At 41.6% G+C, this 14,201-nt stretch overlaps 1 protein-coding gene across 3 annotated transcripts in view; it reads right to left on the bottom strand.

Moving 5' to 3' along the window:
• Nucleotides 1-14,201, bottom strand: part of RBM33 (RNA binding motif protein 33) — a 133,470-nt gene that overhangs the window by 38,151 nt on the left and 81,118 nt on the right. For all 3 annotated transcript variants that reach the window (XM_070616972.1, XM_070616973.1, XM_070616974.1), the window contains exons 10-13: nt 7,038-7,170; nt 6,304-6,647; nt 4,735-5,037; nt 2,895-3,182 (exon numbers count right to left, since the gene is read on the bottom strand). In XM_070616972.1, the coding sequence (XP_070473073.1) occupies nt 2,895-3,182; nt 4,735-5,037; nt 6,304-6,647; nt 7,038-7,170 (1,068 nt within the window). The remainder of the gene's footprint in view (nt 1-2,894; nt 3,183-4,734; nt 5,038-6,303; nt 6,648-7,037; nt 7,171-14,201) is intronic.

Raw genomic sequence — 14,201 nt, 5'->3', positions numbered from 1 at the left:
AATGGGACTTCATCAGACTAAAGAGCTTCTTCAAGGCAAATGAAAACAGGATTGAAACAAAAAAACAACCCACTAACTGGGAAAAAATATTTGCAAGTCATATATCTGACAAAGGCTTAATATCTATAATATATAAAGAACTCACACAACTCAACAACAAAAAAATAAAACAACCCAATTAAAAAATGGGCTGGAGACATGAACAGACATTTCTCCAAAGAAGATATACTGATGGCCAATAGGCACATGAAAAGATGCTCATCATCGCTGATCATCAGGGAAATGCAAATCAAAACTACACTAAGATATCACCTTACACCCGTTAGAATGACAAAAATATCTAAAACTAATAGCAACAAATGTTGGAGAGGTTGTGGAGAAAAAGGAACCCTCATACACTGCTGGTGGGAATGCAAACTGGTGCAGCCACTATGGAAAACAGTATGGAGATCCCTCAAAAAATTAAAAATAGAACTACCATACGACCCAGCCATCCCACTACTGGGTATCTACCCAAAGAGCTTGAAGTCAGCAATACCAAAAGTTCTATGCACCCCAATGTTTACTGCAGCATTATTTACAATACCCAAGACGTGGAAGCAACCTAAGTGCCCATCAACAGATGATTGGATAAAGAAGATGTGGTATATATATACAATGGAATACTACTCAGCCGTAAAACAGAACAAAATCGTCCCATTTGTAACAACATGGATGGACCTTGAGGGAATTATGTTAAGCCAATTGGAAAAGGACAATCCTGTATGACTCCACTCATATGAGGAATTTAAAAATGTAGACAAGAGAACAGATTAGTGGCTACCAGGGGAAAGGGGGGGAGGGAGGTGGGCACAAAGGGAGAAGTGGTGCACCTACAACACAACTGACAAACAATAATGTACTACCGAAATTTCAGAAGATTGTAACCTATCAATAACTCAATAAAAAAAAAGCAGACAAACAATAAATATTAGTGAAAAAAATATTATTAAATAATTTAAATATATTTAATTAATTAAAATTAATTAAATTTAAATAAATATATTTATATTAAAATAAATTTTTACTCCGGGTTCCATTTTATGTGCACAGAAAATTAAAAGCCAACAAATTAAGACAGTCAATTTGTACCATGGCTACCGCAAATTCCATTTCAGGCACAAAGCACCTGTTTGATGCTACAGGAAGACTTCTCTAGAAGTCTGCTTAAATCACCTCTTATGAAAGGGAGAGCCAGACGTGGGTAGTGGTGTCCTAAACAGCCACTTTCTCATTTTATGTAGCTATTATGTGTCAATTTTTCTTAACCAAATCAGTTTACACACAGGAGTTAGGAAAAGCTGCATAAACTAAAAGCAGGAAAAAAATTTTAGCAAAGACTTTTTATAAACTATCCCAATCTAGTTTGTAAATATACATTATTCTTTCACACATTATTTTAAAACCAAAAATGTCACCCTTCTAATAAGATCTTAATAAATGTTAACTCAATATTTTGACTTTATATTTCTGATTTGGTAACATTACAGTACAACTGCTACAATAATTTATTAGAAGAAAATCTGACCACTCCGCCCCAATTTCAGTGATTGAAAGATAAAACCAGTATTAACTGCTTTTGATATAATTAAGAAAACATAACTTGCCTATTCTTCTCCAGAGAAACTCTTCATGCCATTATTCTTTTATCATATTAACACGTGATACTTATTATTACATTGCATATCACTTTTATTAGTATTAATATAACTTCCACACACTCATCTTTCACCACGTCCCAGGCACACATGCCCAACAGTGAAGGAAATCGAGGCTGTGAGAAGTGAAGTAACTCGCTCAGAGTCCCATGTTAGCAACAGGGCATCGTTCCAAAGACGTGTTTCTAACTGACGCCAAACTAGACTCCTAGGCTTCCTCAGAACCTGTGTGTGACAGATGCGGCCCAACCTCTGCAGCTATATTTCTAGGGAACAGCCTGAAACTGAATCTTGATGGCATAAAAGCAGCAGACAAGCATACTCATTTCTTTTATAGGAGACCAATGCCTCAAAGGGTTTGTTCTAGCCACAGATTTTACTAATATTTAACAAGAGATAATTAAAAAGTTCATGACCAATATTGTACTGACTAATACTGAGCCACCCCTAAGCAAAAAATCATCAAGTGGCCAAAATCAAATCAAAGCGCAAAGAAGATCTCAACTGGAAACCATGTAGAACACTGACTTGCATTTATTATTTATTCTTACAACATTTATACCTATTAAAAAATCAGCAACACTATATACAATTCAAAACAATAAAACCCCCCAAAAATCTAATTTAAAAGCCAAAAGTAAAAGTGGTCCTATCTTCTAGAAGTTCAGAGTGTAAAACAAGGAAAAGTGACAAACATCAGAGCAGACATGAGGGGTCGGCTAACTACAGCCCACAAGCCAAACCTAGCCAAACACTTGATTCTGTCATAAAGTTTTACTGGAACACAGCCATGCCCATTGATCTAACAACTGCTGAACTGCTTTTGTGCTAAAACAGCAGAGCTGAGTAATTACAGGAGATAGCTTAGATTATAAAGCCTAAAATATTTATTTTAGGCCCTTTAAAGAAACAGTTTGCTAAGCCCCAATATATACAGATTCTACAGCATACAACTGTAACTGTACAAATATAAATACAATCGTATTTATCATAATACGTAATTTAATAACATCATAAACCAGTGAGAATGAAAGTGTGTCTTATACGAATACGGCGGATTAGGTTAAAAGAAGGACCCCCGTGAAAACAAGTGGGAAGATTTCGTGAATAAGTCACTGGATGAGAATGAAGTAAGGTACAAGCTGATTATAAGGCTTTCTGTTTGAGACCAAATATTGTTTAATGAAAAAGTCCCACCTCTGGCTCTGCTTTCACTTCTTCTTTAGGTTGAACCACAGGGCTAAGTGGCTTGACTTTCACCTCAGTCTTCCCTTGTGCGCTCCTGGACCCCACGGCAGGCCTCGTGGGTGGTGACGTGCTGATAATAGGTTTTACTGGAGCTGCAGGTGTGGAGGAGCAACGACTGTTACTCATTTCTATCACGTGTGACGGTGCTATCGGTAACTCACGCAAATTACTGTTTCTTGGAGCAGTTGGCTGCATTTGCTGCATTGGTCGTTTGGTTACATTCTGAGAAGTCGTATTCTATCGTAAGAAGAAAGAAATTCTAATTACAACTGGAAACTTGGGAGAAAGAACATAAAAAGGCACAATATTAGATAAAAACATAAAGAAATTGTTCTAATTAGTAAGTCACTTCTCTTTTGAGGAGTGGCTACTGTTCCCATCGGCAAACACTTGCGCTTCTGTCTAAGTGTTTCCTGCTGGACACGGCAGCACGCCCTGCCTTGAAGGACTGGGACTGGGAAAGGTAGCATGCTTGCCTACGGAGCAGCTCCTCTTTATGGAAATTACACCAGGGGAGTGCAGTATAGGAACTAACATTCTTAACAGAACTGACAGAGCCAAAAAAAGGCATCTGTCTACACAAGGAGTCGGCTGGATTAACAGCATCACCACTTTTACTGGGTCCCTAAACTCAAGGGGGAACAATAAAAGAATCAAGCATTACATCAACATCCTAAGAAAAACTACTTCCTGAAGTTGAGAAAGATGGCCCAAAGTTTTATCCAAGAGGAAATTCTCAGTTATGTTCATCCTCAGGATTCCTAACACAGTGCCCACTCCTAGAGGAGTTTATAGATGCGAGAGATGGCTAGGGGAGAATTTAGCCCCGAGATCACTTGGATCAGTGCCTGAGGGCACAAGCCGGGGATGTAATCTGCCAGTGCTCTAACAAAATGAAACCTAGGTTACAAAGCATACTCCTCCCAGATATCAAAATCCTTTATTTCTTCTATCATTTTAGTCTCAATGTTACGTTAGGAAAGAAAGAGGCAGGTATGAGAAAAATTGAGATTAAAAGTAGCTAAATAACACGCTTGAAGCTCAAGGTCAAAAAGAGACAGTACTAAAAGGAAAATCAACTCTCTCACCTTTATAGCCTAGAACTCTTACCATTAGCCTCTTTACAGTCATTATTTAATAGAGGACAAGGCAATAATGACTACTGTCTTTTATTTTTAAAACAATACACTTTCCCAGCTTCTTTCGAGGCATAACAATCCACACATTTGCTGATTGTACTTGAGAGTGGAACCTCACACAAAAATGCACTCTTCAGCTCCCACAATTAAAGAGAAGCTCCATGAAGGCAGGAAACCTGTCTCATTGGTCACTGCTGTATCCCAGGAACTAGAGGGTATCTAATGAATTCGTCCTGACCTCATGCCCTCACTCATTCAGAGCTCAAGGAGACAGAGAATCCATGCAGCAAAAGTAAGCCACTGGCAAAGGCAGTGACCGTCACCCAAAAGTACTTTCTAAAGTTACGTCTCTTAATTCATAATATCACTTGTCACTACAGGAATACCTTGATAAATGAAAGTAAGACGCTGAAGCAAATGATATTCATACAGTCTTCCAGGCACAAAAGGGACATTATTAATTTCTGTAGTCAAGAAAATCAACTGCCAAAGCAGCTTTTTTAAAATACATTCACTTCAGAAAAATGTACTACACATGCTCCGTTAATTAATCCAGAATTAGAAAATATTCCAACTCACAAGCACTGCCCCTAAAGTTCGGAGACTTCCAAGACCCTCGCTGAAGACAGCTGGAGACAGTGGACACTTACATGCCTGAGCCCCTGGCGCTGGGGGCACTGCATCCGCCCGTTGTTGGGCTGCGGCTGGGCCGTCTGCATGTGCGGCCTGAACTGGGGCTGAGCCATGGGCATGAGCGGCGGGGGAGGAACGGAGAGGTGGTGGTGATGCTGGTGCTGCGGCTGGTGCTGAGGCTGGTGCTGCGGCTGTGGCGGCGGCGGCTGATGCTGCGGCGGAGGCTGGAGCGGGGGCTGGTGCTGGGGCTGGAGCGGGGGCTGCTGCTGGGGCTGGGGCTGGGGCTGGTGTGGAGGGGGCAACGGGGGGTGCAGGGGCCCCTTCCATGCCAAAAGAAAGAGAAACAGTTTATAAACATATGTACTAGTTACGTTCCAATTCAGTCATCTCCTTAAAAACCCCAACACCAGAAGGCAACTTTAAGTGGTACTAAAACTTCATTTTAGATTTGTTTGATAATATTATCTTAAATGCAGTAATAAGCCAAAAGCTACTCTCTTACATTTTATATTTGCTCTAAATCCCTTGAATCCCAAAACTCCAGGGATCTGTCCTACAGAAACAGCTGAAGCAGTAAGCAAACACAAGCGCGAGGACGCTGCTGCACATGTCTCTAAGCCACAGCACTGAGACCAGCAAACACGTGCACAAACAGCGACAGCACAACTGCAGACTCAGGCGGCATCTTTAAACGATGCCGCGAAAGGTAATTCACCCACATGAGAAGATCAGGGTAACGGGTTTAACTAGAAACAAAAAGGCACGGTGATGAGGAGGCACGCACTAAACACAGAAAACACGTGCCCCAATGCCAGTGGTGACTTTCTGGACGATGAGATCAGTCTCCTTTTGAAATACTTGTCTATACGAAAATATTTCTGCAATGGAGATGTATTAATTCTAGGTTTTTAATAAAAAGGAAAAATGCAAAAACATGTTATCCTACTTTCACACCCTAAGTAATAACTTTCCTTTTTTCATGTTAGACATATAGCCTACGTGTTTCTAAACAGGTGATTCAAGCATACCATCATTACATACTTTCATAGCAAACTTCGAGTACAAGAAGAAATACTGGGTAACAAAGAAAACACAGAAACTCAAGGCAGCCCATGAAACACAACCGATCAGCAGAGGGCACTCAAATCTTTCAAATAATGAGGGAACAGCAACACTTTTTTTCCTCCCTCCATGCAAACCATCTTTCCGCTACATACTGCAGGGACATAATTTGACAAAGAACTTTATTGCCATTGGTAAAACTTTTAAGAATCTTGCAATGATGAGCAAAGGTATTATCAAAACATGTCCTAATTCTATTAGCAGTATATCCTTTGCAAAATCTTAGTACTGACTTTTTTCAGTTCCCAGAAAATTTTCCTATTTCTCCTACAATTAAGGAGATAAGAAATATTGTCAAGAAAGTTGTCTTTAATCAACTGTACATGTAAGATTAATATCCTTACTCTCTAAATAATCTCCACATCTTAGTCGACTGAAATAAAAATGTGAAACTTCATTTGATGAGATGCAAAGACACAATGCCACAGGCAGGCTCGTCCCTGAAGCTCACTCGGGAGGCGTACCTGCAGATTCGGCTGTGCGTGGGCAGGCAGGAAGGGCTGTCCCGGGCCGGGCAGGAAGGGCTGTCGAGGAGGGATGAAAGGCCGTGTGGCTGCTGACCCTGGCTGGCTGAAGTGAAGAATCCCCACTGGACCTGGAGGCTGGAGGGCTGGCCTTACAGGCCTCTCTCGCGGGAACACTGGCTGCTGTCCTTGCTGATTAAACGCTGGGCCAGGCTGAGTGAATGGTAAGGGACTGGGAGTGGGCACAGGATGGCTACTGCTAAGAAGCGTAGGGGGAGGTGGCGGTGGAGGGGGACTTCGCTGTTCCAGGAAGAGATGACTCGGGAACCTTGGTTCACCTGAAACTGAACAGTAGTACACCATTACCTTCTGGTTATATGGTACACGCACTTCTTGGAAAAGCAATTATATGTACTATCTTACTAGAGACAAAAATTACAAGTGGTGGCAGGATATAAATGTTCGAAAAGAATTCTAGATTTTGCCACTATTTCTAGATTGCTTGATTAGTCATTTTCTATAGATGATTTCTTCCTTTGTATGAGATTTTCACATTTCAGATACCAATAACATCCAATCTTAGCATCTGAAATGACAGGCAGAAGCGCAATGGTACAAAAATGTGATGCTCTTTTAACAAAATCTACTGGGAGCTATTCTCAGTTTAACAGAAAGACGCGCTTAGGCACATCACACCAGAGAGCTTTGCTCCGTTACTCGGCACCATCCTTTACCTCCTAGGAAGAAAGGGTCTCGATCCTGGGGCGGGGGTGGGGCTCTCCACTGGTCCTGAAGAGGAAGTCGTGGGGGCTGGCTAAAATTGTTGGGGACAGGTCCAGGTGTGTGCTGTGGAAATTCTGGAGGGCCCTAAAGAACAACAGGAAAACAGGATGAAAGGCAGGAACATAATTCGTAATTTTCAGAAAAGTATACAAAGTTCCAAGTTTTCCACCTTGGATGAAAACATCATAACTGATCTTCTGCAGCCCCCATCCCAGATACACAACTACATGTTACAAAATAAGTGGTTCTGCGTAATGAAGCAGTCAAATCAGAACGCAGCATCTAACAGTTAATTCCATGTTTTAATGTTGCTACAGCACCACAAGAACATTGTTTTAAGCTTAGTGAAATCTATGCAATTATTGACCTTCTTGCCCATTAATCCAAAAGACTAAACGTCTACTTTCGATGTTCCTAACACTGATCTTCTCAAACACTCCATTCTGTTACCTTTTCAACATAACCATAAGCTACAGTTATGAAGTTGCTTTACCTCAAAAGAAGAAAAATATATCGAATTTGTACCATAACAAAAATCAGCAATCTCTGACGAAACAGGAAAATGTGAAACATTTAGAAACCACATTACTACAAAAGAAATATTACACAGTTGGATTCCATTGGACGAAAAGTTTTGAACTCCTAGAGATTAATAACGTTTTTCAATAACTACATGTCACTAGCAGAACTCCAGAGAGACAAACTAAAATAACTTCATTTTTCAGTTGGCCTTTCAAGTACTCATGGGGACTTTTTAAAAATGCTGCATTTGCTTGAGAAAATCTCAATTTTTTTTCACTTCTCCAGAAAGAACATTAATTATACATATCATAAAAATAATTTTCATTTAATAACACCTCACTCTTTGAAACTCAGCCAGTATTTATCAACTTTTTAAAATCATACTTCTTTCTGATATACTTAAAATGCTAATGCCCTTTCTGTCACTTTATTACTAATACAATTAGCTGTTCCCTCTAAATATGACATCACTTTATAACACTGAAAATGCTTTTGCAAACTACATTTGCCGTCCTTCTCTCTTCAAAGTCTGCTCTACCCATGGCACTGTAAGAATAATGCAAAATGAACACTGGTATACACACCACAAACCTGAAAGACCACTGGCTATATGGCACTAAAAAAATTATGTTTAAACACAAACATCACATCTTTATTAAAACACAGATATTAGGGACTTACTGAAACATGTTCAACAGAAAGCTCCAAAGCTTAAATTGTTGTAGTCTTTGTCTATTACTTTAGGTGAAATCAAGGAAATCCCCACCTTACCAATGTTTGACATTAGGGAACGTCACTTCTCACTCTAAATAAAGGCCTCAGTTAAGATAACGATCAAAGCACTAACCATCAGTAACTGAGAAATGTAAGATTTATAAGTGAGAATACACACTGTATACATTCATACTAAATTAGAAAGATTTTTACCCCTAATAAATGTAGAGTAAATAAATGTACAATAAGGTTAATTTGATACTTTACTGATATGCTTTGATATGGATATTTTTTGATATTTTATATTTTCACTATGATAATAATATGCTAGAAAAAGTATTTCTAATAGCATAGGCTATCATACATGGTTACTTATTAAATCTGCATTAGGAGTTTCAATGGACTTGCCTCTTTCTTCCACTGCCACATTCTTTCCTCTTGTTTCAAAAATATTCTTATTTTTTGAAGTCAGTGAAATACATGGTGTGCATCTGTATGTGTATCTTGCCGGGTAACTTAAATAGAAGATTTATTAATAAAGTATTTATTTATAAACTATAGCATTAGTATTCTGTCTTTAGTTTTATATATCAACTTTTTTCTTACATACACATGTATCTCAAAAGGTGTTTTCAAAAAATCTTCAAAACTTTCTGTATGATAATAAATTAGCAATCAAGGTCCCGTTGTTATTTCAAAAAAAAATGTTTACACCATTCTTCCTAGAGTGGCACAGGAAACAACAAGCTGCCTGCCTTCTGGTTTGCGGCAAGGTTTGGCTGGTCACGCTGCCTCTAACCCACGCAATTTGACTACACAGATTAGCAACGCACACCCTGGGTAAGACCCATTTTCCATTAAACAGCTTGGGGGAGGGGACACCAGGAAAAAGGGTCAAACAGATAAATATGGAGAGACGGTTACAGTTCATTAAAGCAATTTACAGTGAGAAACGCAAAACCCACAGATTAAAACCACACTCCTGAGACACTAAGAGGGGAAAACACCACAGCCTAGAACAAGCTATTGGATATAAAAGGTAAAAGAAATCACTGAAATCTAAAAAGGAAACACATGTATTTTTCATGAAGTTTTGGCTTACAAATAGTAAAAAACACCTACCTGAAGATAAATGGAAATACATTTTTGACCTTTAAAGTGTGATAAGAGGGCCCAGGCCCGTGGCCAAGTGGTTAAAGTACTGCGTGCTCTGCTTCAGTGGCCCAGGTTCACAAGTTTGGATCCTGGGTGCAGACCTGCTCCACTCACCAGCCACACTGTGGTGGTGGTGTCCCACATACAAAAACATAGAGGAAGACTGGCACAGATGTTAGCTCACGGCTAATCTTCCTCAAGGAAAAAAAGAGGAAGATTGGCAACAGAAGTTAGTTCAGGGTGACTCTTCCTCAGCAAAAAAAAAAAAAGTGTGATAATAAACAATAGCTCTCTTCAAATACTTGAGTTGTGGTCAAGTAGGTAGGTGTGTGTTGGTCTGCATCAGGTTACAATGACAGGACTGTCTATGCATGAGTTTGGTGGGGTAGATCCCAGCAATGGAATGGCACCTGTGAAAAGCTCTGGGAAAGCCCCTCAGGTACAGAAGGGGCCCATCAGCAAGAGGACTGGTGTCGTCGGGAAGGTCTAAAGGAACTGGCCCGGACAGCCCCCAAGGTCCAAGCCAACTCTTGGGAACAGTGTGTGTCTGTGTTCTCAGAATCGCGCAACAAGCCGAAAGAGCAAGTCCTGAACCTGGGCTGCCGCTGGACCAAAGTGCAATGGAATCTGTGGATCTGTCTACCATGCTGGGTATCAGGTGGCACTGGATGGGTCCAGGAGAGGGAGGCCTGGGAACAGCTTGGTGAAGCACAGGGTCGAGGACTCGGTGGGTGTTCACCTGGTGGGTTACCTGGATTGAGAGTCAATTCTCTTGCTTCTCTGGCTGGTCTTCCAGCCCAGCGGAAGCCAGGTCAGGAGACTTGAGAACTGAGTCACAGCCCAGGCCAGAGTCTGGGCAGGCGCATTCCGAAACAAGGCTCATGTCCGAGCATCAGCAACAAGAGTGGGAGATAATTCTTTCTACTTATCAAGGATTCTCAGCCTGTGTGAATGTGAGCCAGTGCTCCTCAACTCCCCACCATATGGTGACTAAGCAACAACGGTAGCGATTTGCAAAGGATTTATATAAACAACCTTGTGAAACAAACATGAGCCAGTTAAGTAATGAAGCTCTACAAGCCGCTACTTCAGAGTAAGGCCTGATGAGGCTCCTGGGTCCAGCAGTTCCCGGGTAGGACAACAGTGACTTTCACCACCCGTGGCTCACGCACTGTGTACCAGGCCCTGTGCAGAGCCCTTAACCACCTGAGCTCACGAATGCACAGCACAGTAACACCTGAGGTCGGGGGGGCGCATTTCCTGTTTCACAGGCAAGGAAACTGCAACTCAGGACATTAATATGCCCAAAGTGACACCATTCTATAAATTTAAAATCAGAGATTTCAATACTCAAGAAAAACAAGTTAAAACTCCCACAAGGGTTCGTTTTATTCATGAAATGACAAAAATGCAGCAGAAGTCTTATCCCATACAATATAAATGTTATAGAAATCATTAAGTTTGGGGATTTTAAAAAACCAAATTTTCCCCTGACTTAGATATGAAAATGAGAGTCTACATCCAACTCAGAACTGTGAATTCTGGAAACCATCATATCATACACAAACTTCCATATTTCATCAAATTCTTTGGAAAATGTTCACTCTATGCTTCTGTCTCAGCCAAAATGTGAAATCTCTATGGAAAAAGGCTTCTTTAATGAGCCCTCAGTATAGAAACTTCGTCTTCCCTGTCCCTACTTCCCTCTCTTGCCAGCTGCCTGTCTTGCAGGAGACCCAGCCTGCACACGGGCCACAGACGGAGCCAAGCGTCCCAGTTTTCTACACACTGCTGAGTGCTGCTGGATGAAACATCTCCTGACGCTGAATTGGAATCACTAAAGCTAATACTTCATTTTAACTGGTCCACCAATGACCCTCGGCAGTTTTTCACCTCTTCCTGGTCAGTTCCTCCCACTGCCCAGGAAACTTTCCAACCTTTGAGCACGTTCTAGTCCCTCAGCCCTCACAACCCTACCCTTGAACCCTTCTACCGGGTAAGCTGCTTCCTACCCCCAGGCTGACAGGGGTTCCTTGTCCCCGCCCCCCTGCAATGCGCTCTGCGTCCTTGCTTCCTTTCTGTCCCCTCTGCTTTCATTCACCTATGTCTATGTCTATAGAATTTTCCACCATGAGGAATGTGCTTGCTGCTAATTTTTTAAAAAAAAATCAATTCTCATCCTATTACTGAATTCGGTCAGATTTTTCACTAAAAAAAAGTGGAACAGGGGCTGGCCCAGTAGTGCAGCGGTCAAGTGCCCACATTCTGCTTCGGTGGCCCAGCGTTCGCCGGTTCGGATCCCGGGTGCAGACATGGCACTGCTTGGCACGCCATGCTGTGGTAGGCGTCCCACATATAAAGCAGAGGAAGACCGGCACGGATGTTAGCTCAGGGCCAGTCTTCCTCAGCAAAAAGTGGAGGACTGGCAGCAGATATTAGCTCAGGACTAATCTTCCTCAAAAAAAAAAAAAAAAGTTTGGGGGCCAATCCCGTGGCCAAGTGGTTAAATTCGCACGCTTTGCTTCAGCTACCCAGGGTTTTGCCAGTTCGGGTCCTGGGCATGGACACGGCACCGCTCATCGAGCCATGCTGGGGCAGTATCCCACATGCCACAACTAGAAGGACCCACAACTGAAAAAAATTCACAACTATGTACTAGCAAGCTTGGGGAGAAAAGGAAAAATAAAAAATCTTAAAAAAAAAATTGGAACAGTATGCTGAATTATAAAAGAAGTTCAAAGTATTATGCTGTTGATGTGCTGACCAGCTTTCAACCTGAACTACGGTCAGCACACTTGAGGGCTCTAACTCATCATCGGCACTATCAGTCCCCACTACGTTAATGAGTTAACAAAAAAGCACAGACAGAGGGAGATGGTACCAGAGAGAAGGGCAGGAAGAGTAAAACATACTTTCTGAGAAAGGAGAGCCCTTTGGGGCTATTTCCACTTAGCCCTTAAGTACTCTGTTATAGTAACAGCTGGAAAGCACATCTCACTCATTGTGAGAACTTTTTATTAACTTACAACTGTGTCACCCATTCCAAAAAAGGATAAAGCAAAGCCTGATTTCTAAGTTCTCCAGAATCACTGTAACATACGCCATAGCAAGAGAGCACCGCGCTCTCCTCTCCCGGCTCAGTCCCACTTCCACTTCTCCCCAGTGTAAGTAGCCACCGCAATCTGCCTTCAAAGTGTCCACATCTGCACTACCCACACCTGGAAGGTGGAACTCAGGCCCCAGACAGGAAAGGACCACTCCAGAACACTTCCCATCCTGATTCCTGGTGCCCTCACCTAACACTGCACACTCAAATACCCTCTCGGGCTCTCCTGCTGCCGACCCAGGGCCCGCCCACTCCTGCAGCTGCCAGCCAACTGTGTAGAGCTCCTCTGCTGTCTCATCCAATTCTCACAACAATCCTAAGAGGTAGAGATTCCGCTCACAGAACTCTTTTCAGCATTTAAATAACCTGCACACAATACAAGCTTAGAAAGCGGCAGTCTGGACTCACACAGGGTCACCTATCTCCAGAGCACCACACTAACCCACTATGCTATCCATCGCTTGTCAAGAACAGCAAATGTTAGGGACTTATTTTCACATTCCCTCATCTGTCTCAATGTTTTATAATCACATACGTATACGTAACTGTGCGAGAATGTGTGTGCTTTAGAGTCAAGAAAACCAGTAAGGACTAAATCAAGTCAAAAGTCAGACAGTCAAGGATATTACATGACAGGACTGAATAGGTAAAAGAAATTAGCAGTTCTTATCTGATCAACCTATGAGAGACTGATAAAGGGGGTAGGCCCAGAGATGCTATCTACAGTTTAGAAAGAAATAGCTGACTCAAGTTGAGTGAAAAAGGAAATTTCTGGCTTTAGAAGTTGGTTCCACAGAATAAGAATGGAAAAAGAGGGTTTTTGCAGACATAACCTTGAAACTGTGACACTGGCAAGGTGTAGTAACCTGGGACAGCCAGACAGAGGGCAGCAGGTGCCATTTAAAATTATGGCAGGTCATGCACAGGCCCTAAAGAACTGAAACACACACTGAGCTGAACAGATGAGAGAGGCCAGCACTGGGAAAGAGACAGCTTTAATAGTAAATGCATCAAATCCAACCAGGAAAAATCCCATTTCCAAGACAACAAATGCCTGCATGAGGGCCAGGTGGTAGCAGGATTAGAAAAGAGGGGCAGATAAAACAAGATATTATTCAGAAAGAAAGTCAATGACTAAGACGTGAAATAAACCAGAGTGACCAAGGTTATTTCTCTGGAGACATCAGATCATGCTGGACACAAGGAGGAAATCACCTGGGATACACACGCAGGCCCCTCATTGCCTCCGTCTACCTCAATGGACAACAGAATTGAGAGTTTGAATACTTAAATAAACAAGCATTTTAAGCTTTAAGATCGTAAAAGCTGCTTACTGACTGTTAGCAGTACTGCCTTTTTGAAATAGGAGAGAAGTTTAACAAATAGTAGGCATCACTAAGCTCACAACACCATTTTTCCTACTGTTTTCTGTTTCATTTTGAATAGATGTCACTTTTTTTTTCTCTATTTACATAACTTAAATTCTGGCCATAAGTTTTAGCCACATGGAAACTACTAACTGCTTCCCTAGTATACATTCTCACTTCCTCTTTAGTAACAGAAGGACAACACTGTACCCAGCTAGAAGACCACAGATTCCAACTTCCCACACGGGCTG

The sequence above is a fragment of the Equus przewalskii genome, chromosome 4 (assembly GCF_037783145.1).
Source record: "Equus przewalskii isolate Varuska chromosome 4, EquPr2, whole genome shotgun sequence".
In the NCBI taxonomy this organism is placed as follows: domain Eukaryota; kingdom Metazoa; phylum Chordata; class Mammalia; order Perissodactyla; family Equidae; genus Equus; species Equus przewalskii.
Note: the sequence above shows the minus strand (reverse complement) of the source record. Positions and strands in the feature narration are given on the sequence as shown.